Source organism: Armigeres subalbatus, chromosome 2, assembly GCF_024139115.2.
Source record: "Armigeres subalbatus isolate Guangzhou_Male chromosome 2, GZ_Asu_2, whole genome shotgun sequence".
Lineage (NCBI taxonomy): Eukaryota > Metazoa > Arthropoda > Insecta > Diptera > Culicidae > Armigeres > Armigeres subalbatus.
Genome location: NC_085140.1, coordinates 246,818,791 through 246,845,317, shown reverse-complemented (window position 1 = coordinate 246,845,317; position 26,527 = coordinate 246,818,791). Strand labels below are relative to the sequence as shown.

General features: G+C 38.8%; 2 protein-coding genes across 2 annotated transcripts; both read left to right on the top strand.

Moving 5' to 3' along the window:
- The first annotated feature begins 603 nt into the window (after window positions 1-603).
- LOC134212029 (E3 ubiquitin-protein ligase PPP1R11) lies at window positions 604-13,271 on the top strand. The gene is made up of 3 exons (XM_062689527.1): window positions 604-904; window positions 12,372-12,642; window positions 13,098-13,271. Exons 1-3 carry the CDS (start codon window positions 794-796, stop codon window positions 13,157-13,159), a joined length of 444 nt encoding a protein of 147 aa, XP_062545511.1. The 5' UTR covers window positions 604-793; the 3' UTR covers window positions 13,160-13,271.
- LOC134212028 (succinate--hydroxymethylglutarate CoA-transferase) lies at window positions 1,635-3,315 on the top strand. The gene has a single exon (XM_062689526.1). It carries the CDS (start codon window positions 1,912-1,914, stop codon window positions 3,208-3,210), a length of 1,299 nt encoding a protein of 432 aa, XP_062545510.1. The 5' UTR covers window positions 1,635-1,911; the 3' UTR covers window positions 3,211-3,315.
- Window positions 13,272-26,527: the final 13,256 nt, after the last annotated feature.

The window sequence follows — 26,527 nt, the reverse complement described above, 5'->3', positions numbered from 1 at the left end:
ACGTCTCATGAAAAGGCCTATTGAAACTCTAATGTTTCCTTTTCTTATCGGTATTTTCTCAATGGGCCTGATTTTATCTTCAATTGACAGTTCTTCTTTGCAGTGACAACTTCGGGTTTGAGGGCCTGTTCAGCGGTTGTAAACCATTACACAGACTGCCGTAATCTGAAAAAGTGACGTATACGCCATTTTCCAAAAATGGTGTTAACGAGTACTACTCATCGAGCTCTTTAACAGAAAAATGGAAAACATGCATGTTGTAAAATGGCTGTTACGTCACTTTTCCAGATTACGGCAGCAGAGTAACTCAATTTACACATTAATGGGTACTTTTATATGCTATCTCTTTCTCCTAGCAGAAAAATTTACCCATTTTTTGAAGTTCGGCGGCATAACTCATTAATGGGTTATGCCGCCGGACTCCAAAAATGGGTAAATTTTTCTGCAGGGTGAAAGAGTTAGCACAAAAAAGTACCTATTAATGGGTAAACGAAAATCTCCGTGTGCAGTTTCGGCAGTGTCACATGAAAAGGCCTATTAATGCTACCTTTTTAACGTATAGACTTTTTTCAAATGTTATGCGTGAAATATCGTTTTTATGTCTCTAGTTTAAATTTTGTGTTTGTTTTGAATTTAGCCTTTGGGTCGTCATATTTTTCATCTTCATCTGTAAAAATCTCAAAAAGTGATTGTTTCTTGTGAAAAAAGCAGCGAAAGCTATAGCGGACATATTGCTGATGGTAACGATAATACTGTGGTCGAGTGAAATAGTGACATAGGAGCTCCCGTAGTAATGGCAGCAGATCGCCCGGGTCCGACGGGGCCAGAAGAAGTTACATCAGCCGGTGGCAGTATTACCATCACAGAGACCCATACACATGAGCAAATTCCGAGCACCAGTCAGGTAAGTGCTACCGAACAGTTTGTTTGAAATATCGGGGATATAACTATTTTGGCCAATTTCGTTCTATTCTTGGCACCCTCTGCCTGTTTATTCGGTCACAAGCGTCACAATATGCAACAATATACGAAGCATGCCTAGGCAGCATAGTCAAATGAAAGTTTATAGGTTTAAAAAAAAAATTGGCTAGAAATAGAACAAAACTCGAAATGTAGGATCCCCCATTTTTATATGCCGAAAACGAGGTGTGCTGTGCTGATTATTGTTTATCTCAATTTGCAGGGCTAGTATCGGATAATTTTTATCCAGACTATATTCACTGTATTATTTGAAGTTTGTTCATTTTTGCAGATCATATGAAACGGATTTTAAATTCATGATTCCTGACTTTCGAATTTGGCTTTGGTTTTAAATGTGTTTCATTTTTACCATTTTTACTAAAGTAAATTGTGCATACAGTTGATATGTAAGCTCTACTACAGGCATTACAAACCATTTAATCAGTCAGTGTTATGTCCCAGTTATCTACCTCTATAATCTGCTGAGCTATGGCAAATGTGATTGTAATCCATTGACAACGTAAATGTTTTTCAATTTCGTATATCAATATCAAATTTGCTATGGAATTCCTATTCAGATGGGACTGATTGATATCATATTGAATGCACATAGGCTACCGCAATATTTCTGCTACATTTAAACAAGAACTTTTAATAGAATAATATTAGATCGGTTTTATCTAGAAAATGATATCCAGATGTGAATATATATTTACAGCTATTTTCTGACAAAGGAAGAGAAAAGCTGATGAGATTTTAATTGTATGAATTTCCGAAATATATAATTTGTCTCATACATTGTCTCATTCCGTTAAAACTTAACTGAACACAAATCCGCTACCAGCCCTGTTAGTACTTTGTCCATCGTCTCTTATCAGTAATGCAGACTTGTGTGTGCTGATTCGGATAATTGAACAAATTGTTTAGTTTGTGATCAGATTCTGCAAAAAAATGTTCACTGCTAGCTTCCGATTACTGCGTCGGGGAGATCTTCAATGGAGAAGTACGTCAAGAAGGCTTCACCTGAGCAAGGTACTTGCCAGCAACGGTGACTTGAGCAAATACCCATTGGATGGAATAAAAATTCTGGATCTAACTAGAATCGTGGCCGGGCCGTACTGTACCATGGTGTTGTCCGATCTGGGAGCAGAAGTGTACAAGATAGAGCGACCGTTCCAAGGGGACGAATCCCGGAAGTGGGGTCCCCCGTTTCTAAAAGATTCGGTCGATTCCGTGTACTTCATGGCATCGAATCGCAACAAGAAAAGCGTTTGTGTCGATTTGAAAACGGGGAAGGACGTGATTTATGACCTGGCCCGCAAGTGTGATGTGCTGGTGGAGAACTACGTCCCGGGGAAGCTTGACGAATTCGGGTTGGGATACGAAGATTTGAAGGTGGTTGCTCCTTCGCTGATTTATTGCTCCATCACAGGATATGGGTCGGTGGGACCTTATCGGAACAAACCTGGTTACGATGTGATTGCTGCATCGATGGGAGGTTTGCTGCACATTACCGGAAATGAGGATGGTCCCCCAACGAAAGTCGGTGTCGCTATAACGGATATTGCTACGGGATTGTATGCACATGGAGCAATTTTGGCCGCTCTGTTTCAACGTAGCAAAACGAACCGTGGACAAAAAATTGATGTGAATCTTTTATCCACCCAAGTGGCCTGTCTCATTAATGTGGCCAGTAACTATTTGAATGCAGGAAAGGAAGCGAAGCGCTGGGGGACAGCTCATGAGAGTATCGTACCATATGAAGCTTTTCCTACAAGCGATGGTCATATCACGATAGGATGTGGAAGCGATGCTCAATTTGAATCCTTATGTAATCATCTCCAGATTAAGGAAGTGGCAAAAGATGATCGTTTCGTGACCAATCAAACTCGTGTCAAACACCGCAAAGAGTTGATTGCCATATTGGCGCCGATAATCCAAAAGCGAAGTTCTGCCGAGTGGATGAACATTTTCGTTGATGCCCCATTTCCGGTGGGACCGATTAACAATATGGCAGAGGTTTTCCAGGATCCACATGTGCAGGCCATCGAACTGGTGCGAAGTCTTGATCATCCGACTGCGGGCGAGGTTAAGGTCGTTGGTCCTCCGGTCGTCTACAGCGAAGGCAGTAATCTGGCACGTACTGCCCCGCCATTGTTGGGAGAACATACAGACCAGGTTTTGCGAGATTTGCTTAACTATTCGGATGATCATATTCGAACAATTCGTCAGAAACGCATTATTCAATGATATTCATATAATGAATACAATTATTTCTCACTGCAAGCATTTACTAAAATAAACTACTTGAAACAATTTTATGTTTTTGTGCACTGTTCCAAATTTGATGACATCCAGGAAAAGTACACGTAAAAAAATTTAATGTTGTTTATTATTAATATTTCTAATACTTTTTTGCCGAAGCAGGCGCTTAATGACATGTATAAGAAAAAACTTATACATCGCATTAGTCACATACATTCGGAAAATTATTCTTTTCATTAACTTATGAATGTTATTAGCTTTTTGATACGGGCTCATTCATTAGGTGGCATAATGAAGAGTATAAGTATTTTCGAATGGTTTTTTGCCATAACATATAAGGTTATTTTTTTACGTGTATAAAGCATTCATGTAAAACTGTACTTTATATAATTTGTGTTTATTTATTTATTTTCTTTATTATTTGATACATCAACAGAAGATTTAGGTCCTTATTTTGCTTATTGTAATTAATGCTAATTAAAGTCATGATAATAAAAACATCGTTAAATATTGAACATGGCATAATGCCAGGTCGGTGGCACGACGCCATGTTTTTGCAGCCAACATCTCAATATAAAATTCATGATGTGTTTTGTTTACAAACATCACATTTGATTTCCATTATAGGATACAGAACTGTCAGTGGGATACGGTCGCGTAATGTTGGCTGCAAAACAAACCTATTGTGTGAGATAGGGATACCACCGGGCATACACTGAGAAAAATTTTATAGTAGAAACTACCATTTTAGGGGTAATATTGAGAATAGTACCGACGTTTTTCAACCGAAGTGCCAATCGTCTTAAAATAATTAAAATATGCTCTATCTTACGATAATAATAGTTTATTCAACCGCTTACATGGTTATTCTTACTGAAAATATAGTAAAAATGTGTCGTAAAATCAACTATTTTGTTTGAGTCTATGCTAAATAACAATTTTTGTGGTAAAATTGAAAATAATATTAGTCAGGTTTACTACATTTATGATGAAAATAAGCGATTTTTCCCTTCGGTTGAAAAACGTCGGTACTGTTCTTAATTTTACCACAAAATTGTAATTTCTACTACAAAGTTTTTTTCAGTGTAGAGATGAGTGACGTTTAACGCTCGCACACTGATGTGCAATTCGGCATGTGTAAATACATGTTTGTTTTCCTTTTGCGCATAACCTCAAAATTGATCGAGTCATCACGATGGTTGCGAACGAGTCAAAAAATATATGGGAATATACTCATTTTTACCCAAATTTTGCTGAGTAGCACCATCTAGGAGTGTTTGTTTTCCTTTTATCGCCACTCACACATTCGGACGTGAGAATCTCAATAATGCGCTCTTGTAAACTGCCCATGATCGCATAAATGTAACATGTGCATTTTGGTAGATTTTGTAAATCGTTTGTCAATCCTCCCCACAAACTCAATCATTTTCAATTTATCACAGAAAAGCAAGATAGTAAAGCCAATTTTACTGTTGTGGGATGACATGCAGTAAATTGAGCTTTCTGAACGATTCACAGGCTTTTTACAAAATGAACAAAAATGCGAGTGTTACAAATATGCGATCATGGGCAGTAAAGTCGCGACGAAATGTTTGTCTAGATCCACCATCCAGCATTTTAAAATTATCTTCCTATGCTGTGGTCCTGAGACCCATAATGTTATATACCACATCGGACTATGCACACTTAATTTTTTTTACCGGGATCTCAGCAAAATGTTGAACTTTTACCGAGAATCGCACAGCCGTGCCCCAGCAAACATGTTTTTTGCCGAGATTTCTGTCAAAATTGCTGACAATCAGCAAATAATTTGCCGAAAATCAGCTAACAAACGCTATTTTTGCCGGAATATCAGTTGTTTATTTTGCTGTCGCACGGCTGTGCGGATTTTTGCCGAGCTGCAGAAATAAAAACTGAGTGTGTGAGATCAGAAGTTATGGCCAAAACACTTTTTTTATGCGCAAAACACGCTAAAAAACACTTATTCATATTTTTTAGATATGTTTTTGCACGAGAAAGGCACCCACACTGCTAGGTGGATTTTCAGGTTATTTTTATCTTTTTAGTGAGAGAAAAAGGGGAATGTGAGGATGAGATATATTACAAATTGGGTAATCCTCTTCTAGTGTGCATTGATGACAGATATGCAAACATCATCCGTATAACGGATCGGTGGTCATCATCGATTAGTGAATAGCAGGCCATGACTTTGGCTCCTTCTTCGTCGGCCATCCAACGGGGTGGCACTACACGCTTTATTCGACAACGGAAACGGGCCACACAGACATACACATAGCCATCTGTCGACGTGATTTATTCTAAGCTTGACTTCAAGTAGCACGACTGAAAAGGAGGAACAGGGAACTCCCATGAAGCTTTTACGGTGCATCCTAGTTGAGAAATAGCACAGAGAAATAGTCAAGCTCGTATGATGTCCGTTACTTGTTATATACTGCCGTCATAAGCATATTTGTCCCATGTTTGCTGGGATTCCCTATATACATGGGACAATTATGCGTATAACGGCAGTATAAGATCTATACGATATCGCATTTTGTACGACCTGGGTCGGGGAAAAATCGTAACGCAGAGAAGAGCTTTAATCAGAAGAATATTTGCCCGTACAAGCAAGGTGGAAGCCCTCTGTTCCACTAGAGGCCTGAATAGGAGAAACGCGGATAGGTATGTGCCGCCAATCGAACCGTCAAAAACAGCAGCCAATCGAGCAGGAGACCTGTCAAGCAGCCAAAATATTGGCTCAAATACTGAAAACGGCCAAATTCGATTTTATGCAATTTTTAAATAAACAAAATTGAATGTATTTTACATTAGTTTGCAATAATATATGCAAGTCATTTATAGATTATGAAATAAAATTCCATTGTTTATTGGATTCTATTGTTAGGTGGTGTGGACACATAAAATAGCGGATTGTGAGATTTTGTCTACATAAACCATTTCTTCCTTTTCATGTGTTGTTCTTTGATGAAGAAGATTGAATGCAGTGTTGGCAGAGTCATATTTTCTATCCGCGTTTCTCTTATTCAGGCCTCTATGTTCCACCATCAATCGCGGCATCGAGGCGGCAGAGAGCGGAACTGGATTGGCGCGATCAGAGGCTTCCAACATGCTTTCTACGATGTCTGGGTGTTGCGGAGTCTTCAGGAGAGGTTTGGCATCGTACAAAAGGACGTTGACTGAGTTTGTAGTGGCTTTTAATCAACATGCTGGATCCTGTCCAGAAGTGGGAGTCAGAAACTGGAAGGCATCCGAGACTGGAGTTATGACGGAACTGAAGTTTTCCTGACGGCCAGGTGTCTGGGCTGAGTGCAACTTCCTTTAGTCTTACAGCCACTATTCAAGAGATGCGAAGAATTTGAATATGATTCCGAGTTAAGCAATTTTGATTTTGGTCAATTCTAGGATCATCGTATCGTATTTAACGAGAGGTACCATTATTATGATTATATTGTATTGGACACTGGAAGATGTGGAGAACCAACGCGCCTTTTGAGTTTTCCAAAGAAAAGTGCAACGAACCATCTATGCTGGGTTGGGCAACGGTATATGGAGGAGTCGAAAAAGCCACATTGCATCAGCTGTTGGGAGAACCATTCATCGTTCACACCGTGAAAATCGGACGACTGTGGTGGGTCGGGAACGTAGCCAGACTGTCGGAGAATGACCCGGCGAAAAAGGTTTTCTATATCGATCCCTGAGGAACAAGAAGGCGAGGTGCGCTATCAGGCAGAAAACATTTAGTGGACCCTAGACTGCGTGTTTGGCGACGTTCAGTCATAGAATAAGCCTGATGGAGACAACTTTTATATAAGTAGAGTAGAGTGGGGCAAGAGTGCGCGTGGGGTAAGAGTACGTTTTCGATTTTTTTAAGTAATAAAAAAAAGATAAACTAGCAGCACTGCATCAGTTTGACAGGTATTCTGGCTAACTATTATCATGTGTAATTGTGAACGATTTGAATAAACAACAAGGGAGATATGGAGTTAGATATTTTTTTGGTCGTTTTGCTAAAAATAATTGTGTTTCCGCAACTAGTATTCCATAACCATATATAGTATAGTATATACGTTCAATCAGGTGAACACTATACCATTTCGATAACCTATTGTATAGAGTACTTTATGGTGCAGAACATCAATTGGGTTGGTTTTCCAAGAGGTCAAAACCATTAACTGTATAAATATTGGGGCTGTGGGGTAAAAGTACGCAGGAACGTGTGGGGCAAGAGTACGCATATGAATCTTCAAGTTCTGATGCCAAACTCGTGTCTTCGTCCGAAATAAGACTACTTCCGAAGCGAAAAGATCCACAACAATGAAAAAAGGGATAGAAATCGAAAATTATTAATTAAATTCTCCTTCTAAGGATAAGCTGAAACCTTTTGGTGTTAGAAGCGACTCAGCGAACAAAGCGCTGAAACGAAATCATGAAATTGTATTAGGTATTGTTTTACATCTAACCATAGTTTGAAAACACAATTTCATCTAAATGATTATTTCATTTTATTAAAATACACATCCATAAATTACGCAACGCTTAGCTGGTGGGGCTGTTGCGAGATGTATGACGATCTATGCATTTTTTTAGAGGATTCATACATAAATTGTAAAATAGGATGGGGAGGTGATGAAATGGCCAAATTTTGCGTTACGTAATTAGTGGCTCAAACAGCGTCTGCCTGGTACCCAGCGGCTGATTAACGAAATGCTGTATCGCGTCAGCTATACCTAAGGTGGCAGCCCCATCATCGCGATGTAGGTAACGCGACCCCGGTAAGGTAGCTTACTGAAGCCTCTCAAATACCACGAAAAATGGAGATAGAAGAAAAAGAGAACGTTATTTTTGGCAACCGACCCGGCAACGAAATAAGGACTATGATTGGAAACTCGGTACCTGGAATGTCAGGACCCTAAATGAACCTGGACGAGTGAGCCTTCTGGCTCGTGAACTGCAGAAGGTTGGAGTGAATGTGGCTGCTATTCAAGAAGTCCGATGGCCTAGATCCGGAGAACGTGAATTCCGAGCCGTGGACCCCACGACCAATACTGCATTCAAGTATAACATCTATCACAGCGGCGGTGGAAAAGCAGAGCATGGAGTTGGTTTCGTAGTGATGGGCAAGCAGATGAAGCGAGTGATGCGGTGGAAACCCATTAGCGAACGAATCTGTGTGTTGAGGATACGGGGCAAATTCTTCAATTACAGCCTAATCAACGTTTACGCACCGACAAACGATAAATCCGACGACGTGAAGGACACGTTTTATGAATATCTTGATAAAGCCTATGGAGAGTGCCCAAAGCATGACGTGAAAATTGTTATCGAAGACGCTAACGCCCAGGTCGGTAGAGAGGACTTTTTCCGGCCCATAATCGGTAGGGAGAGCCCTCACTCCGCTACCAATGACAACGGCCTACGGCTAGTAAATTTTGCTGCTGCCAGAGGGATGGCCATCAGTAGCACCTACTTTGCACGAAAGAACATCCGAAAGCACACCTGGAGACACCCAAATGGTGAAACTTGCAACCAGATAGACCATGTTCTGGTGGATGGGCGCCATTTCTCGGATGTTATCGATGTGCGGACATTCAGAGGTCCGAATATTGACTCTGATCACTACCTCGTTGTCAGTAAAATTCGATCACGGTTGTCAATTGTATCGAACGAAAGATTACAGCGAACGATGCGTTACAATATCCAGCGATTGTCGGCGGAAGGAGTATCGGCTGAGTACCGCCAGAAGCTCGACGAACGGATAAGTGCAATCAACGTTAGCGACAACATCAACGATCTATGGGAGTCGATCCATGGAGTGGTGAGCACAACAGCACGAGAAGTGGTAGGCACTGCACAGAGGCGACCCAGGACTGGTTGGTTCGATGTTGGTGTCAGGTACCCGATCGAATAGAGATCGGTACAAGGAAGCAAGAGCAGCCGAAAAACGAACCCACCGCAGGAAGAAAAAAGAGTACGAAGAACAAGTTATTAGTGAGGCGCAGGAAAAAATGGAGCAGAACGATATGTGGAGGTTTTATGAGTCTGTCAATGGCGTGCGGAGAAAGACAGCGCCATCTCCCGTCATGTGCAACGACCAACAAGGGAATTTGCTGACAGATAAAACTGAAGTGGCTGCCAGGTGGAAGCAACACTTCGAGACTTTGTTGAATGGAGGAAGTGACGGTGCATCGGTGAACAGAATAAATATTAGCGACGATGGACAAGCTGTGGAGTCACCTACACTAGATGAGGTTAAAAAGCTGTCAAAGAGCTGAAAAACAATAAGGCTGCGGGGAAGGACCAGCTCCTGGCTGAACTTCTCAAACATGGCAGTGAGCAGCTTTATGAAGTTCTGCACCATGTTATGTCGAAAATATGGGAAGACGAGGAAATGCCTGCTAGCTGGTTGGACGGCCTCATTTGCCCTCTCTTTAAGAAAGGGCACAGACTGGAGTGCGCCAATTACCGAGGAATAACCCTCCTTAATTCGGCGTACAAAATTATGTCCCGTGTTCTGTTCAACAGATTGAGACCGCTTGAAGAGTCCTTCGTCGGCGAATACCAAGCAGGTTTTCGTGAGGGCCGATCAACGACGGATCAAATGTTTACCCTGAGACAAATCCTTGATAAATTCCGGGAGTACAACTTACAGACACATCATCTGTTTATTGATTTCAAGGCGGCGTACGATTCAGTGAAACGGAATGAATTATGGCAAATTATGCTTGAACATGGTTTTCCGGCGAAACTGATACGGCTGATTCGTATAACGTTGGACGGATCGAAATCAAGTGTAAGGGTTGCGGATGAAATATCGACGTCATTTGTTACCTTAGATGGATTAAAGCAGGGTGATGCACTATCGAACCTACTGTTCAATATAGCGCTCGAGGGAGAGATTAGGAGAGCTGGTGTGCAAAGAAGCGGTACCATTATCACAAAATCGCATATGCTCCTGGGATTTGGGGACGATATCGATATTATCGGAATTGATCGCCGTGCCGTGGAAGAGGCTTTTGCGCCTTTTAAGAGGGAGACAGCGAGAATTGGACTCACGATCAATACCAGCAAAACGAAGTACATGGTCGCTGGCAATCAACGTGGGTTCATTAGTGGTGGTGGTAGCGAAATAGTGCTGGATGGTGAAAAATTTGAAGTGGTAGAAGAATTTGTGTATCTTGGAACATTAGTGACGTGCGATAATGATGTTACCCGCGAGGTGAAAAGGCGTATTGCAGCTGCAAATAGGGCTTATTACGGACTTCGTAACCAAGTCCCGTAGTCTGCAAACGAAAACAAAACTCGCGCTGTATACTACTCTGATTCTTCCGGTGGCTTTATACGGCCATGAGACATGGACGTTAAAGGAGGCTGATCGGAGAGCTCTCGGAGTGTTTGAGCGTAAGGTGCTGCGGACAATACTCGGCGGTAAACAGGAGAACGGTATTTGGCGGCGTCGCATGAATCACGAATTGTACCAGGTGTATAAAGGGCTGGATATTATTAAGCTTATACAACAGTGCAGACTACGGTGGGCTGGTCACGTTGTTCGTATGCCGGAAGAACGTCAAGCGAAGATAATATTTAGTAGAGAACCCGGAAGAGGCCGCAGGCTTCGTGGAAGGCCGCGTACACGATGGCTTTTTGCAGTTGAAGAGGACCTGAGGGCACTCAATGTTCAGGGCGACTGGAAGCGATTGGCCCAGGATCGAGTCCAGTGGAGAAGGATACTCCATTCGGCGTAGGTTCATCGAAGAGCTGTAGCCCATCAAGTATCAAGTATCAAGTAAGTAATTAGTGGACTTTCTTTAAGGAAAATTCCTTTGTTTACGCCACGCGAAACCTGATATATTTTTACCTCCATAGTTTTTTGGTATTTAAAAAAAACACATCGCATGAAAGTTCACATTTCTAGGACCCCTCCCTCTTTCAGAGTTACGTAATCTTTAAACATTCCAAAATATACTTTCAGTAAACATCAATTAAATGTTATTAGATAATTTTTGTGTTAATAAATAATTAAAACACATGATTGGAAAAGTGCGTACTCTTAACCCACCGGTGGGGTAAGAGTGCGTTTTTCATGTGTCTTGCAATAGGTCATTGCGCGCGGCAAACCTAACCTCACAATTTTGACAGGTACTGGTCCTGTTGTTTACGTTTCGGACTTAGTATTTTTTTGATCCAAATTAAATCTGCAAATTTCAGGATGTTGAAGACATTCCGTACATTTCCCTTTTAAATACAGATAATTATCGATAAGTTTAGGTAATTATCTATCAGATATTCCAAAGAATGATAGAAGTATCTCAAAATTAAAATGTAATCGTCTGTAAACAACAGGACCAGTTCCTGTCAAAAGTCGTGCGGGTCGTCACTGCGCAATGGAGTATAAGGGTTCTGCTTAATCGAATTAAATTATATCCATTATTGTTTCCACTGGGTAACATAAATGAAGAGTATACGAATCGTCGACATTGATTTAATATGCAGAAGCTTGTTTCATAAGGTCCCCATGGTCGATTGTAAACTAAGTGCGTACTCTTGCCCCACTCTACTCTACTGCAGAGGAGAGAATAATAATTCCAATATCAATTCCAAATCAGGCCGCTACAAATGTTTATTTTTGCCCAAAAATAATAATTTGAGGGAAGGGGGGCAACAATAAAATTTCCGGAGAATGTTGATGATTTTCGAAACATTCTTTAACAAATCCGCGAAGTTTATTATTCCCCTTGACGTTTCGGAGACCAGTAGGACATAATTTTAATTAAATATTTGCAATGTCCTTATTGAGTGCTATGAAGCTAAGAGATTCAAGTAATCAGCTCTGAAACCAGTAAAAAACAAATTGAATTGTGGGTTTCGTGGCCGTGTGAATAGAATACATCTTACTCCATAGCATACCACGTAAAGGTGTCTACATATAAGTTCCAGTTGGGATTTAGAGCGTTTCAAGAAGAAGCAATAAAAGAATACGATTTGTATATATGCTCTGCTTATCTGGAAGTAAATTAGCTTTCGAATGGATCCTATTATCTATTAAATACCAATTTCTGTATTGCAGAATTGCAGCAGGTATTGCACTAATTCATATTTTGCACTTTTTGTATTCCGCCCTATTCCAGGAACCTCCTGTGTTACGTCTCCGGTTACAAAAACCTCGGTCGAGCAAGAAAGTCCAGTGGACCAACGGTACGGTAGACAATGAACACATGAATAAAAAGAAATCAAAATGCTGCTGTATTTACGTCAAACCACGTGAGTTTGGCGAAAGTTCTTCAGAAAGCGAGGACGAATGCGAACACTGTTTCGGGCATGTGGAACAAAAGAAAAAACGTAAGCCGATACCGGACTCGGATTCCGATGCAGTAGATTCCAGTGGAGGACCTTCGAAAGGTAAGTCGTTTTCGTAGGGAAATTTACATCCGTAGATCTATGCAGCCTAGGGTTGCAGTCAATATAACCATAGGGAGAAGACATATTTGGTCAGCACAAAAGTTTGATTTTACCATGCTGTAAGGTAGCTGTAAAAATCCTTCATAGTTACTGTGGACTCGCTAAAACAAATGTTATATGATCTGCAAAATGAAGTAGTTGATAAATTTTACTGGAAGCCTGGAAAATTTCATTGACTATGCCATGTCTGCCATTATTTTTCCGACCTTGTCGTATTTGTAATTTGTCGTATGTTTTGCCGACAACTCAGCTGTAGGTTTTTCTACAATTGTAAAATTTAACTTTTTATGTGCATAGTGTCAAAAATCGACATGATCATCTGCGGCTTTCGCTTTTCTACATATGTAAAACTAGCATTAACAAACTATTCTGGTTATTTCTAATTATTTTTATAGATCCGTCTTCAAATGAAAATAGATCTAATGAATCCGGAGATAGTGAATCCAATGCATCATAGAAATAGGTAATACTAATTATAAAACGCATTCAAAACCATTGAATACAAAATATATTATGTTTCAAATTTAATTTCTTTTCAATTTATAATAAATAATTTATTTTATTTCAAACATTTTTTTAAATGGTGATGACATTCCTAAAATTGTAAATGATATCTGGTAGAGCGCAATTGTAGTCGGCGATGTTCCTACTCTGAACGTTAAGATGGTTACATAGCAACAAATCGATTATCTTGGAAACCACGTAGCTTTTACATATTGTACTTTTTTATGAGCACCAGTTGGAAGAACCATAACCAACGTGGAGGATTTTGTCCCACCGAAGAGGGAAACGACGAGAATAGGCCTATAAATATTAGCTATACCCAAGTACATGGTTGCGGGTAGAGAAAAAGGTACACCTAAAGTGGTGTTAGTGCTTCGGAAAGTTCTTGATGTATTTGAAGTTATTGAAGAATTTGTGGTACCTTGAACGTGACATGTGACAATGACATTGCCGCAACTTATACTTATACTTGACGTGCTACAGCTCCTCCTCGATGAGCCGAATTTCAATGAAGTATCTTTCTCCACTGGGCTCGATTCTGGACAAATCACTCAGTCGCCTTGAACGTTTTGCGCCCTGTCCTATTTATTCGACTGCAAAAAACCATCGTGTACGCGGCCTTTCATGAAGGCTACGGCCTTTTCCGGCTCCGGCTTCCACTGAATATTATCTTCGCTTGACGCTCTTCTGGCATACGAACAACGTGTCCAACTCCGCCCCCCTATAGTTTCCCGTATTGTGTAAGTTGAACAATATCCAGCCCTTTATACACCTGATATAACTCGTGATTGCAAGATGCCGTTCTCCTGTTTAACATCGAATATTGTCCGCAGCACCTCAAACACTTCGCAAGCTCTCTGATCAGTCTCCTTCAACCGCCAAGTTTCATGGCCGTATAAACCCACCGGACGAATCAGATCAGTGCTGGCTGAGTTAACGCGATGTGCGATGCGATGCGACGTGACTCACGGAATCCAGCTTTCCGCGAGCGGTAATGGCCGTCACCTTGCCTGTGGGTGAGTCTCTGATTTGACGTTTGTGACCACGAAGTCGCCGGCCCCTATCTGGTTCTCTGTTGAATATTATATTCGCTATTCTTTCTTCCGACATTCGCACTTAGTGACCAGCCCACTGAAGTCTGCCGTAAATTATACGATTCACAATATTTTCTTCTTTGTATACTTGATACAGCTCATGATTCATGCGTCTGCGCCACACACTATTTTCTAGTTGCCCTCCGAGTATTGCACGCAGCACTTTTCGTTCGAAAATCCCGAAAGCTCTCCGGTACGCCTCTTTTGACGTTTATGCTTCATGCCCATAAAGGGCCACTGGAAGATTCAGAGTTTTGTATAGAGTAATTCTCGTTGAGACCGGCCACTATTTGCACGAGGTTCTTAAAAATGCCTAAATTTATATTCTTTTGAAAGCTTTCGTCGAGTATATTAAGGATCCGAGTTAATTTCTTCAGAAAAATGAACCCCTCGTTAGTTATACACGAAATCATTTTAATGGACACCTCGATTTTTGTCAATTCTTGACTAACCAAAACTGTCATAACTCCAACATTTCTGAACCGATCATTTTTCTTCTTACTGGCATTACATCCCCACACTGGGACAGAGCCGCCTCGCAGCTTAGTGTTCATTCAGCACTTCCACAGTTATTAACTAGGTTTCTAAGCCAAGTTACCATTATTGCATTCGTATATCATGAGGCTAACACGATGATACTTTTATGCCCAGGGAGTCGAGACAATTTCCAATCCAAAAATTGCCTAGACCGGTACCGGCAATCGAACCCAGCCACCCTCAGCATGGTCTTGCTTACCGCACGGCTAAGGAGGGCCCCCCGATCATAGAGATCAGCATATCGTTGGAAAGAGGAAGAGTGTATCCTCAATTTGCAATAATAAAAATAGAAGCAGCCATATTGAATTTTATGCCGCAGTCTTATGCCGCGCGCCATTGACAATTGCGTAAAACCTCTGCATATCGTTTCTATCCATTAATCGTATTAAGCTATCACACTCTCTTTGTGTTGACTTTTTTTCTGCGGTGGATTTGTTTCTCTTCTGCCCTTGCTACACTGTACCGCTCTCTGTTGGAACGGGTACGAGTCGCTAGCATTCGACTCCTAGCAACATTTTTCTCGTCCGTCACTCGCTGGCACTCCTCATCAAACCAACCATTTCGTTGGCGTCGCTGTGCAGTTCCTAACACTTTCTGCGCTGTTGTAGTCACAGCTTCGTGGATATTTTCCCACAATCTGTTGACGTCGCCAGATCCGGTGGCATCTCCTTTCCGCTCGTCCAGCTTTTGGTGGTACTGTTCAGCAATTCCTTCAACTGACAAGTGTTGGATTACTAAAACGCATCGTTCTGTTGTTTCGTGAATTCACAACGCTGGAAAGTGGCGCCCGAATTTTTGCAACTACAAGATAGTGATCCGAGTCGATGTTTGGACCTCTGAAGGACCTTACATCTACAGTAGGTACTGCTTATTACCATCTTTCAGGCAGCAGCAAAGGTTACAAGTCGCAGACCATTATCGTTGGTAGCGGAATGAAGGCTTTCCGTACCAATGACAGGGCGAAAGAAACTTTCTCTTCCGCTCTGCACATTTGCATCCCCGATGACAATCTTCACATCGTGTGTTGGGCACTTTCCATAGGCCTTATCGAGGCTCTCATAGAACTCATCCTTCACGTCATCAGGCTTATCATTCGTTGGGGCATAGATGCTGATCAGGCTCTAGTTGAAGAATTTGCTCTCACACTCAACATGCAAATGCGGTCGCTTATCGGCTTCCACCGGATAACACGCTTCATCTGCTTCCCGATTACCATGAAGCCAACTCCTCGTTCTGCTCTGTCACCGCCGCTATAGTAGATGTGGTACTTGAATGAAGTGTTCGCTATGGGATCCACCGCCCGGAATTCACGTTCTCCAGTTCTGGGCCGTGTGTGGCCTAATTCCGCCGAACGAGCTATCCGTTGATTTGATCGCTTGTGTGCTGTCTTCTGGAGCGTGCGACTCTGGGCGTGCCCGACAAGGAAAGAGGCAAAGTCATGGCCTGCTATTCACTAGTCAATGTTGGTAACCGAACCGTTATACGGATGATATTTACATGTCTGTCATCAATGCACGCTTGAAGTGGATTGCCCAATTTCTATTAAATCTCACCCTCACATTCCCCAGAAAAAAAATCATTGACTTGCGATTTTCATAAAACAACAATTTTTTCAACGCATTTTTTTTTACATTACAGCCAAATTTAATTTTACAATTCAGTATCCAATATCCGTACTCAATTCCCATATTCAACATCATCCTAATTCAAATATTTCAATCCTATGTTTGATACGATTTTCCAATCCATACGCAAGTGCATATTTACTAAGGGTCTGTCTCATTTGGAGAATTAAACTGAAATTAAACTTAAAAGTGAAATTTCAATAATTATCAAATAACCCTGCTCGCAGAGCAAGATTACTTTTGACAGATATCGAATCATTTTGCATCGATGTCTTATTGGAATTGCTGGGCAGCATCAGCCATTCTTATTACCTGGTTATTTGCTAATTTTTGAACTGTCACTTTTAAGTTTAATTCTCCAAATGAGACAGACCCTAAACAAATTAATCCAGCCTTTTTTCTGAGCCTTCTGAACTGACAACTTTTTTTATGTTCATGATCCTCCATCTGTATAAGGCATTTTATGAGACAGATCGAAACAGCTGTTTTTCTCGTGTTTATCTACTTTGACAATTAGTGGGAGCCCGTTTGTTTGGTAATTTCGCGCCAAACATTCCGATGGGTCCCATCATCAATTCTGCCTGTTTTACTTTTCGTCTACCAGGGTTTTAGAACATAGTTTTTCATATGATTCTTAAAATGTATCGTTAGATAATTCATATAATTGCATTCTAAGCATGAAATGCTGAAGAAAACACGAATGAAAAGTAAAACGTTACAAACATTATTTTGTGTTCGGACCTAACGGAATGTTCACGCAGAATCATACCAAAACAAAACATTAGAAGTAAATAAACGGGCCACCGCGAAACGTCTCATAAAATGCCTTATTCCTTCTTATTTTTTTGCAAATATATCCAGCATTGTAATCCAAAACTAAATTGAATTCGAGCCGGCAGACCATATCCAATACAATTTTGATGGCTTCCAACAGGAAAAGTCAAAACAATATCGGTGGCTCTCCAAACATACTCTGTATTGGTCCTTCAAGCTTAAGTCAAACAGTCCGGCACTCTCACACAACACATTTGAAATTCAAATTTGAAATGTTGCGTTCTGCTGGTCCACTGCATTAACGTTTCTTCGACGCGAACAATTTGCCCGTCTTCTACACAACCATCAAAAGCTGCAACAATCCGATGAGAACACAAGCAGAAACTGCAACACAAGCAGAAACCCGATGAGAAAACAAATCATTTATTCCGAAAACATATCATGTTTAATCGAAACCGGTAAGAACAACAACTCATTCAACCTGGTACCTTTGACATTACAAGTGGAAACCAATGAAAAAACGAATCATTTGCTTCGACGCTACTTTAGAGTTCTTTCGATATTTAAACTAGTTTAAGTCAAACCGATAAGAAAACAAATAAATTATTTCAGCGTTCTTCCAGAGCGTCTTCGACGTCACAAGCCAAAACTGATGGGCAAATCATTCAATCCGGTGCTCTACCACAGCAGCTTATCTCATCACATATCAAAACCGATGAGAAAATAAATCATTTATGCTGGCGCTCTTCCAGAGCGTCTTCGACTTTTTTTAGGTAGAAACCGTTGAGAAACAACACAATTTTCAATCCAGAGTGCCTTCGACATCACAAACCAAAACCGACGAGCAAATCATTCAATCCGACGCACTCCCAGAGCGTCTTTGACATCCTCAAAACCGATGGACAAATCATTCAATCCGACTCTCTTCCAGAGCGTCTTCGACACTACAAGTCAAAACCGATAAGCAAATCATTCAATTCGACGCTCTTCCAGAGCTTCTTCGACATCACAAGTCGAAACCGATGAGACAATCATTCAATTCGACGCTTTTCCAGAGCTTATTTGACATCACATGTCGAAACCGATGAACAAATCATTTAATCCGATGCTCTTCCAGAGCTTCTTCGATATCACAAGTCGAAACCGATGAACAAATCATTCAATCCGACGCTCTTCCAGAGCGCCTTCGACACTACAAGTCGAAACCGATGAGCAAATCATTCAATCCGACGCTCTTCCAGAGCGTCTTCGACTTCCCAAGGCGAAACCGGTGAGCAAATCATTTAATCCGACGATCTTCCAGAGTGCATTCGACACTACAAGTCGAAACTGATGTGCAAATCATTCAATCCGACGCTCTTCCAGAGCGTCTTCGACATCACAAGTCGAAACCGATGAGAAAATTATTCAATCCGACGCTCTTCCAGAGCGTCTTCGACATTACAAGTCGAACTCGATGAGAAAACAACACGCACGAACTCGAGCGGTTAGTTTTCGGGAAAACAGTCATCACAATTTGAAAAATAAAACACTTGAACAATTCTGATGTGACTTGCTAACTCCAAGTCCAAAATCCGACTCTCTTCTTTATTTACAAAAACGTTATTTATAATTACTGGCTATTGTTTACAATTTTTCTCTCATTTTCAATAATGTTGCAGAATGTTGCATTACTACCTACATTTACTCTCATGTGACATTCTGCTCCGAGAGCATTCGTACTCTCTAAATAAACAATTATTTAACAATTGAGTCAGCTACTATTTCTAGGCCAGCTTATTCGCCAAGTTTTGCTTATACTTAAATATCCGTTGTTTATTTTCAACAGCGGTTGCTATTTGATAAACATAAATGGACAGGTTCCAACCTGTCCAATCTTTCCTTTTGTTCGTTTATATGACATACTTTAATAATAGAAGAAAATGATGATTAATGCATGGCGTTAAGGGTCGCTACATCTCTTCCAACCCACTGAGCTTGAAATTAGAATTGTAAATTATCATTTCAAGTGGATAGTTGATGGTTTCGTTTCAAAACTTTAGGGTTCTCCTGAAGCTATAGTTCAAACACATTCATGAAATATTCAAAAGTTGTCTTCTGATCATTAAAAAATACAAATTTTCAAGCAGTGTATATCTTTGAAATTCCTTGATACTATTTTCGTGCAATTTTCTGATTCCTCAAATTAGTTTTGCTATAACTTTTTTGTAATATTTTCGCCTAATCCCTCTACACATATACTTCCTCGAGAGTGTCTTACCTGATGATGCCTTCTTAACTCGCCTAGCGTCTGGTTGCTGATGCTCGCTTCTTCATAATATTTCGTGTAGATCACTTGGTCGGTTTCAGATTCCGAGTGCAGTTTATACTCCTGGTCTGTTGCTTGGTTGTTTGAACTTGTAAGGTAATATTGGGTCTCCGTGGTAAAGTTTTTGATATATGATGTCTATCGTTTGCTGGGTGCGTAAAATTTGATCGTACCGTTCACTAGGAATAATTTGACGTGCCATCTCCGAATGTATATGTTGCTTTCCTCTGGTTGTAGTTCATGAATTTACTGCTTGCCTTTTAGCAAAAAATGTGTAGCTATTATAATGTATCTCCAATAGCTTTCAGTTGATTCGCCGTTGATACGTAAGTTGTGGTGAATTGCCGTGTATACGCTGCTCAGTTTTGTTGTGAGATATTCGCATCTTTTGTTGTGTGATGCAAAATAGTTGTTATTGATAAAATTTTGCTCGTTTGATATTTCGCCTTGGGTTGATCCTCTTCATAACTTGTCTTCTATCGTGGGAGTTTAGTCTTCATGGTTTTCCTGTTTCTGCTTATCTCGGAGTTATTGTGTTATTCTTCTGTTATATCGCCTTGTATAATTCACCTTTTCCTGATGTTCCTCCGAAAATTTCTACTCCTGATGTTTCTCCAAAGATTTCGTCCCGTTGAATCCGTCTTCATACCCCCACACTCTTTATCTTCAACCTTCCGATTGACCTGTCGTTCTGGTGATACCAATTAACTCTGGTATGTATTTCTCGATGCACTGTTGTCTTCCTTCGTTCGATTCTCGATGTCTTCCTTCGCCATCGGATGTTGTCTGTTCGTCTTCGCTGGATGTTCTTTCGCCCGTTTGCCTCTCGAGTAAGTTATTGTGCACATTTACATTTGGAAAATAATGTGAACTATTTTACTGTCTTTTACTACTCTACACTGTTTTTGGTTTTTTTTTTTTTGATTACCGGATAATGATTACATCTTCAGTGCTATGTCTCTATTTTTATGAATTTGATTCTACTTATTGGGCCTTGCCTCCTTTTGAATTTATCGTTCGATAAAAAAAATAATTGATTGTATTACTTCATCTGATTATGTTATTCTCGCTGAATTATACCCCGTGAAAAAAAAAATTGAGTTGAAGCAAAGAATGTATTCTGCAGGTTTTTGTACAGATATATCTAAAGATAATATAATTTTCTGCGAAATACTTTCCGCCACATATTCCATATTATACCTTATTGGTTTTTTGTTTAGGTTGGCCTTGATGGTTAATTGCTGCAACTGCTCCCCTCCACCGTTTCTGGCTTTTGGCGTGTTTCTGAAATGAGACTTAGACCTCGTGTTTAGTTTATATTTCATATTTAGGCGATAATTTAACAAAAAGCATATTTGAACAAAAAGCAAAATTCTCAGATTTTTTTTAATTGTTAATTTAACAGTAACCCAGCTTGTTTGTAATACCTCGATAATTATAATAATATCAATCATTTTCGAATTCTCTTTCTTTTCAATTTAAAAAATAGTAATTTAAAAAATGTTATTTAATATAACCATGATTATTTTCCCATTTATTTGTTTAACCTTTCTTTTTTTTCAATTCTCAAATTTTTCAATTGTCTAATGCCCTTTTTTTAATTCAATTTGATATTGATTTTCCCTAGATTTCACTTAGATTCGCTCCACTGAATTTTTTTTCCCCATTTTAATCGCATTGTCTCTTCTCACATATTTCATGATTTTCGTTTTGTTCATTTTCTCAGTCACTATTTGTTACATATTCAATCAATCATTCATACAACAAGTGCCATATTCACACATTCCGAGGACGTCTCCTCTTGTCCATTCAAATAACTGTTCACCTTCATACTATCAAGCACTCAAACAAAATTTTTCATTTATTGTCATACTCTGTCACATATTCCTTCTTTATGATATGTTTAATACAAGAGATTCCATCGCGCAAATCTCTCTCAGTACCCAAAACTAGTTTCTCATACTCATATTAATTAGTCTTAAAAAAAATCACTTTCATATATCGTTCTTCTAGAATCATATTTTTACATTTCCGTTATACTTACAAACTTTACGAATTTCCATCGATTATAATTTATTCGGCTTCTTCCATATTACATATATATTTTTTTAACTTTACTTGTTGACTTCTCATACCTGTATTCAACTTCTAGTTCCTCATATTTCCCTTTTTTTTTAGCATATGTCTTTCATATAATAATTTTGATATTTATATTACCTGATTTATCTTCAAGTTGATCTCATATTCTTACATATATTATTATCTGTTTCATTCTGGATGGCCATCCATTATCTTTTTAAAATGCTTTCTCACTTATCATCAGTTGTAAATACGTTTGTAATAAATCATTCTGTTTAAATTACTGTTTTATCTTTTGCATTTTAATTTTTCTCGCAACGAATCAATTAAACTTTTCATAGAAATTCTTTTTCCCATACCATTTTATATTTCAGCTGTTCAACAATATATATTTTATATCCCATTACATGTTACCTTTTTATTTTTCCTTATTATCCCTCTTTCATATTTTCCCATAGTTGTTCTGTTTTAGACCCCAGCAGGTTACCCATTTTCATCCGTATTGGATTTATCATTTTTTGTGTTCTCCCATAATGCCCCTGTTTTAGACCCCAGCAGGGTGTCCCATTTATATTCTCGTTCGTGTTAATGTTTTGTATTTTCCCATAATTTTCCCCATAGATTTTACAAGCTTTAATAGAAGTAATAGTTGATTCGTGTTACACAGCTTTCAAGAAATGCTGTTGTTATACTTGTAAATTTAGGTTCGTTAAATTTAAATAATAATGCGTTGACTATACTGTTTATGCTAGTTACCTTCTTCATCCGTACATATAATATACGCCTTAAAAATGAAAACGTATAAATCATTTCATTCTTTGTACTTATTTCAGTTGAATTTATTGACTATTTTGTATACTATTTGAATGAATGTTTTTTTTTTCATCATGCTTGCTAATATTTTAGTTTGTCTATAATTATAATAGTTATGCGCTTAACTAGATTTCATATTGTTTTAAATTTATTATATTTATATTTATTTGCTAAATCGTACTTATTGATTGTATAAATAACTTATATAATGTAAATTAAAATGTAAAGATATCAAAAATAGTCTTAGTCAATATATTATGTATAGAACTTAAATCAATACTTATTCTAACTAAGTTTAAAACTTATTTTAAATAACTATGTTCTATCTATTTACATTACTTATGCTAATCCTTATAATGATAATCCTTAAACTTACTATGTAGACTCACCATGCTCCATGCTAAGCTTTACTTTTCAGTCGTTGTATTTCTTTAGTCTGTTATTATGCACTTTTTCAAGTCTTTTTCCGTTTTTGATTATTGTAGTTTGTGCACTTGGAAGACTAACTACTTCATATGGACCTCTCCATAAAGATTGCAATTTCTGTCCTGTGCCTGTGGGGTTGGCTTTCACTAAAACCATATCTCCCCACATTGGTTGCCAATCTTTAGCTGTTTTGTCGAAATATTCCTTCCGTTTCTCCTTCGATACTATCAAGTTTTCTCTAGCCGTGTCGTGAATATATTTTAGAGTGACTTTCAATTCGTTGGAATAGTCTCCATAGGTAAATTCCATATCTCTCATTCTGTATATTGAATTAGGAATTCTTGCTTTTCTGCCATAGAGTAATTCGAAAGGCGTGAAACCAGTCGATGAATTAATTGTAGTGTTATACTGGAATGTAAAATGGGGTAAAAGCCTATCCCAGGTTTGTGGATCTCCTCCTATAAATTGGCGTAAGTAAATTTTTAATTCTCTGTTGGATCGTTCCACAAGATTTGCCTGAGGATGATATGCTGTTGTTGTTATCTTTTTTATTTTTAAGACTTTACAAACATTTTTCATGAGGTTGCTCACGAAATTTGCACCTTGATCTGTTACTAGTTCCTTGGGTGTTCCAAATTTACAAATAAAGTTATCTACGAAAGTTTTCGCTACAGTTTCGCTTTCTTGATTTTCCATTGCCGCAACTGTTAGATATCTGGTTACGTCATCCTGTATGACCAGGCCATATTTGTTGCCATTATTAGATTCAGGTAGTACTACAATATCCATAAATATTTTATCGAATGGTTCAGTAGATGTAGTGGTAATCTTCATTGGAATTTTGTTTGAGGCACTAATTTTGTTCTTTTGGCAAGAGTCACACTGCTTGACATAGTTTTCAATATCTTTTCGCATATTTTCCCATATGAACATTGGGCTTATCCGCTGAAACATACGTTTACCCCCAACATGTCCCCCCAATGGGCAGTCGTGAAATTCCTTAAGTACTGTATCTCTTTCTTCATGTGGCACCCACATCCTCTCTTTGTTTGGGGCAAACAACGTGAATTTCTAATTTAATTTTTCTGCAATAAATCGTAGCATGTTTGCATATATAGGAGCTTGGAGGTTTCTAAACGAAATTATTTGAATATTTTTTGCTTCATCTGCGAATACTGGATGTCTGCTAAATCCAATCGTCAATTCCTGAAATAATGTTTTCGGGTCTTCTTTTGATTGCTTGGTTCCGTTCAATATAATGCCCCACATTTTGTGATCTGGTATTGAAAATATGTTTCCATTCAAATAATCTTTCAGGCCATGAGGCAGCTTAGCCAATTCGCTCAACTCTTTGTATGCTGATCTGCTGTTAAGAATAACAAACGTTGCATCAATTTTATTTTCTGGAATTCTTTCTTTAGAAAAGTTCAAAAATTTGAAATCAATTTTACCATCTCGTTCAGCGTTTTCAAATTCTTCGTATACATTCTCATGACATTGATCGTCATCTATGTTGAAGCTTAAATCAATGTTATCCAGTCCATCCATATCTGCGCTCCAATTTTTACTAATTTTTCCATTGAAGGCTTTTGTGTTTGCATTGTCATGATTGGTCTTTTCCTTTTCTTGCTGTTGTATTTGCCTTCTTTGTCGTCTGGTAACGACTGCAATATGGTTTGGGCTACTTTCCTTCTCATTATCCGGCTGCTGCAGTCTAGATAAGAAGTCCGCTACAACGTTATCCTTTCCCTGTTTGTATCGAATATCAATTTCCAATCCCTGCAATTTCAATCTTAATCTGATCAAGGTTGGAGAGGTTTCCTTCAAGTGCCATAGCGAAATCAGTGGTCTATGATCAGTGTAGACTATAAACCGCTGTTGATAAATATAATGTTTAAAATAGTTTACCGCCCATACGATTGCAAGTAATTCCTTCTCAATTGTATGATATTTACGTTCAGCGCCAACAAGACTCCTACTGGCGAATGCAATAGGTCTGTTTATAGATTTTTCATTTGAAAGTACTGCTCCGATCGCATAATCACTAGCGTCTGTAGTTAAAACAAATGTATCATTGTAATTCGGCCTTACTAATAAGGTATCTGAAGTTAGAAAGTTTTCAGTTTTGAAAATGCTTGTTGGCATTCGTTGGTCCAATTAAACTTTACGTTTTTCCTGAGTAAATCATTTAATGGTTTTCGTATTTCGGCTATTCTTGGTATGAATTTTCCATAGAAATTAACTGTTCCTAGAAACGAACGAACATCTTTTACTGTTTTTGGTGTTGGCATTTTTTGAATTGCTGTTATATTGTCCGTTACAGGATGAATTCCGCTTTTATTCACGATGTGTCCCAAAAATTTTAATTCTGTCCTTAAAATTTGGCATTTTGATGGTTCAATTTTCAAATTATGCTTACGAAGAGCCCCCAATACCTTTGACAAGTTTTTGTTGTGTTCTTCAATTGTACTTCCTGAAACTATTATGTCATCTAAATAAACGAATGCTTTTATGCCTCTTAGTTCGTATAACACAGTGTTCATCAATCTTTGAAATGTTGACGGGCTATTTCTGAGTCCCATAGGCATTCTCGTAAATTCGAAATGTCCTGTTGGGGTGGAGAAAGCTGTTTTTGGAGCGTCTTTCGGATGAATAGCAACCTGATAAAATCCTGATTTCAAATCGATTGTTGAAAAGTATTTGCTATCACCAAGGCTATCTAAAATTTCGTCAATTATGGAATTGGGTATACAAAAGGTTTTGTGATAAGATTTAGAGCTCTGAAGTCTACTACAATGCGATATTTCTTGTTGCCGTCTGTATCCAAGTCTTTCTTCGGAATACACAAGACACTAATGATCCCTTGCCGCTCCATTTCCTCTATCTCTTTATTGATTTGAATTTTGGTTTTCTCTGGGAATCGATATTGTCGTTTGTTGATTGGAACATTAGTTGTAGTCTCGATCTCATGAACAGCCGCATTAGTTATTGTAAGGTGATCTCCTTGGAGAAAAACACATCTTGGTAATTAACCATAATTTGGGCCATTGTATTAAAATCATCTGTTTTCAAATGTTTCATTTCTAGTAATTTCATTAATTCACTTGTTCTAATATTTCCGTGCAATTGTTCATGAAAGTTGTTTTCTACAAGGCTGCAATCCAGTTTTTGATCTAAATTTTCGAACCCATAAATTTCCTCGGATGGTTCATCTACCATAGCCTCTGATGTAAAAACTTCTCCCATTTTTCTGTTAAGTTTGGCAAGGTCGTCATTTACAATAGTATTCGCAAAGTATTCTTCTTCGTCTGTGTATATATCATCTGGATCTGGTTCCTCTGGTTCTTCTTCATTTTCATCAACATGTTTCTTTAAACTGTCTTGGTCTTCAATATCCCTTAAGACGTAGTCTACTATGTTCCATCGTATTCGATTATTTTCCATATATGGCTTCTTACCCTCTGCATTAGTTTTGAAAATTCCAATTTTAAAATTATCTTCAATGGCATGAACGTGTTTTTTGATAAAATTCGCTCCAATTATTGCTGGGACAGTCAGATTTTTAACCACATAAAATTTTGTGGGAAATATTTTCTCTCCAATCTTCAAATGTATCCAAATAGATCCTATTGATAAAATCGAATTTTTAGTCACTCCTTGAACTG

What these genes read in the sequence shown, in the direction of transcription:
- LOC134212028 (XM_062689526.1), top strand. Translation starts at nt 1,912, where the DNA reads ATGTTCACTGCTAGCTTCCGATTACTGCGTCGGGGAGATCTTCAATGG.
- LOC134212029 (XM_062689527.1), top strand. Translation starts at nt 794, where the DNA reads ATGGCAGCAGATCGCCCGGGTCCGACGGGGCCAGAAGAAGTTACATCA. An exon ending in AAATTCCGAGCACCAGTCAG is followed by an intron (nt 905 to 12,371) that starts GTAAGTGCTACC and finishes GCCCTATTCCAG; the next exon opens with GAACCTCCTGTGTTACGTCT. An exon ending in CAGTGGAGGACCTTCGAAAG is followed by an intron (nt 12,643 to 13,097) that starts GTAAGTCGTTTT and finishes TTATTTTTATAG; the next exon opens with ATCCGTCTTCAAATGAAAAT.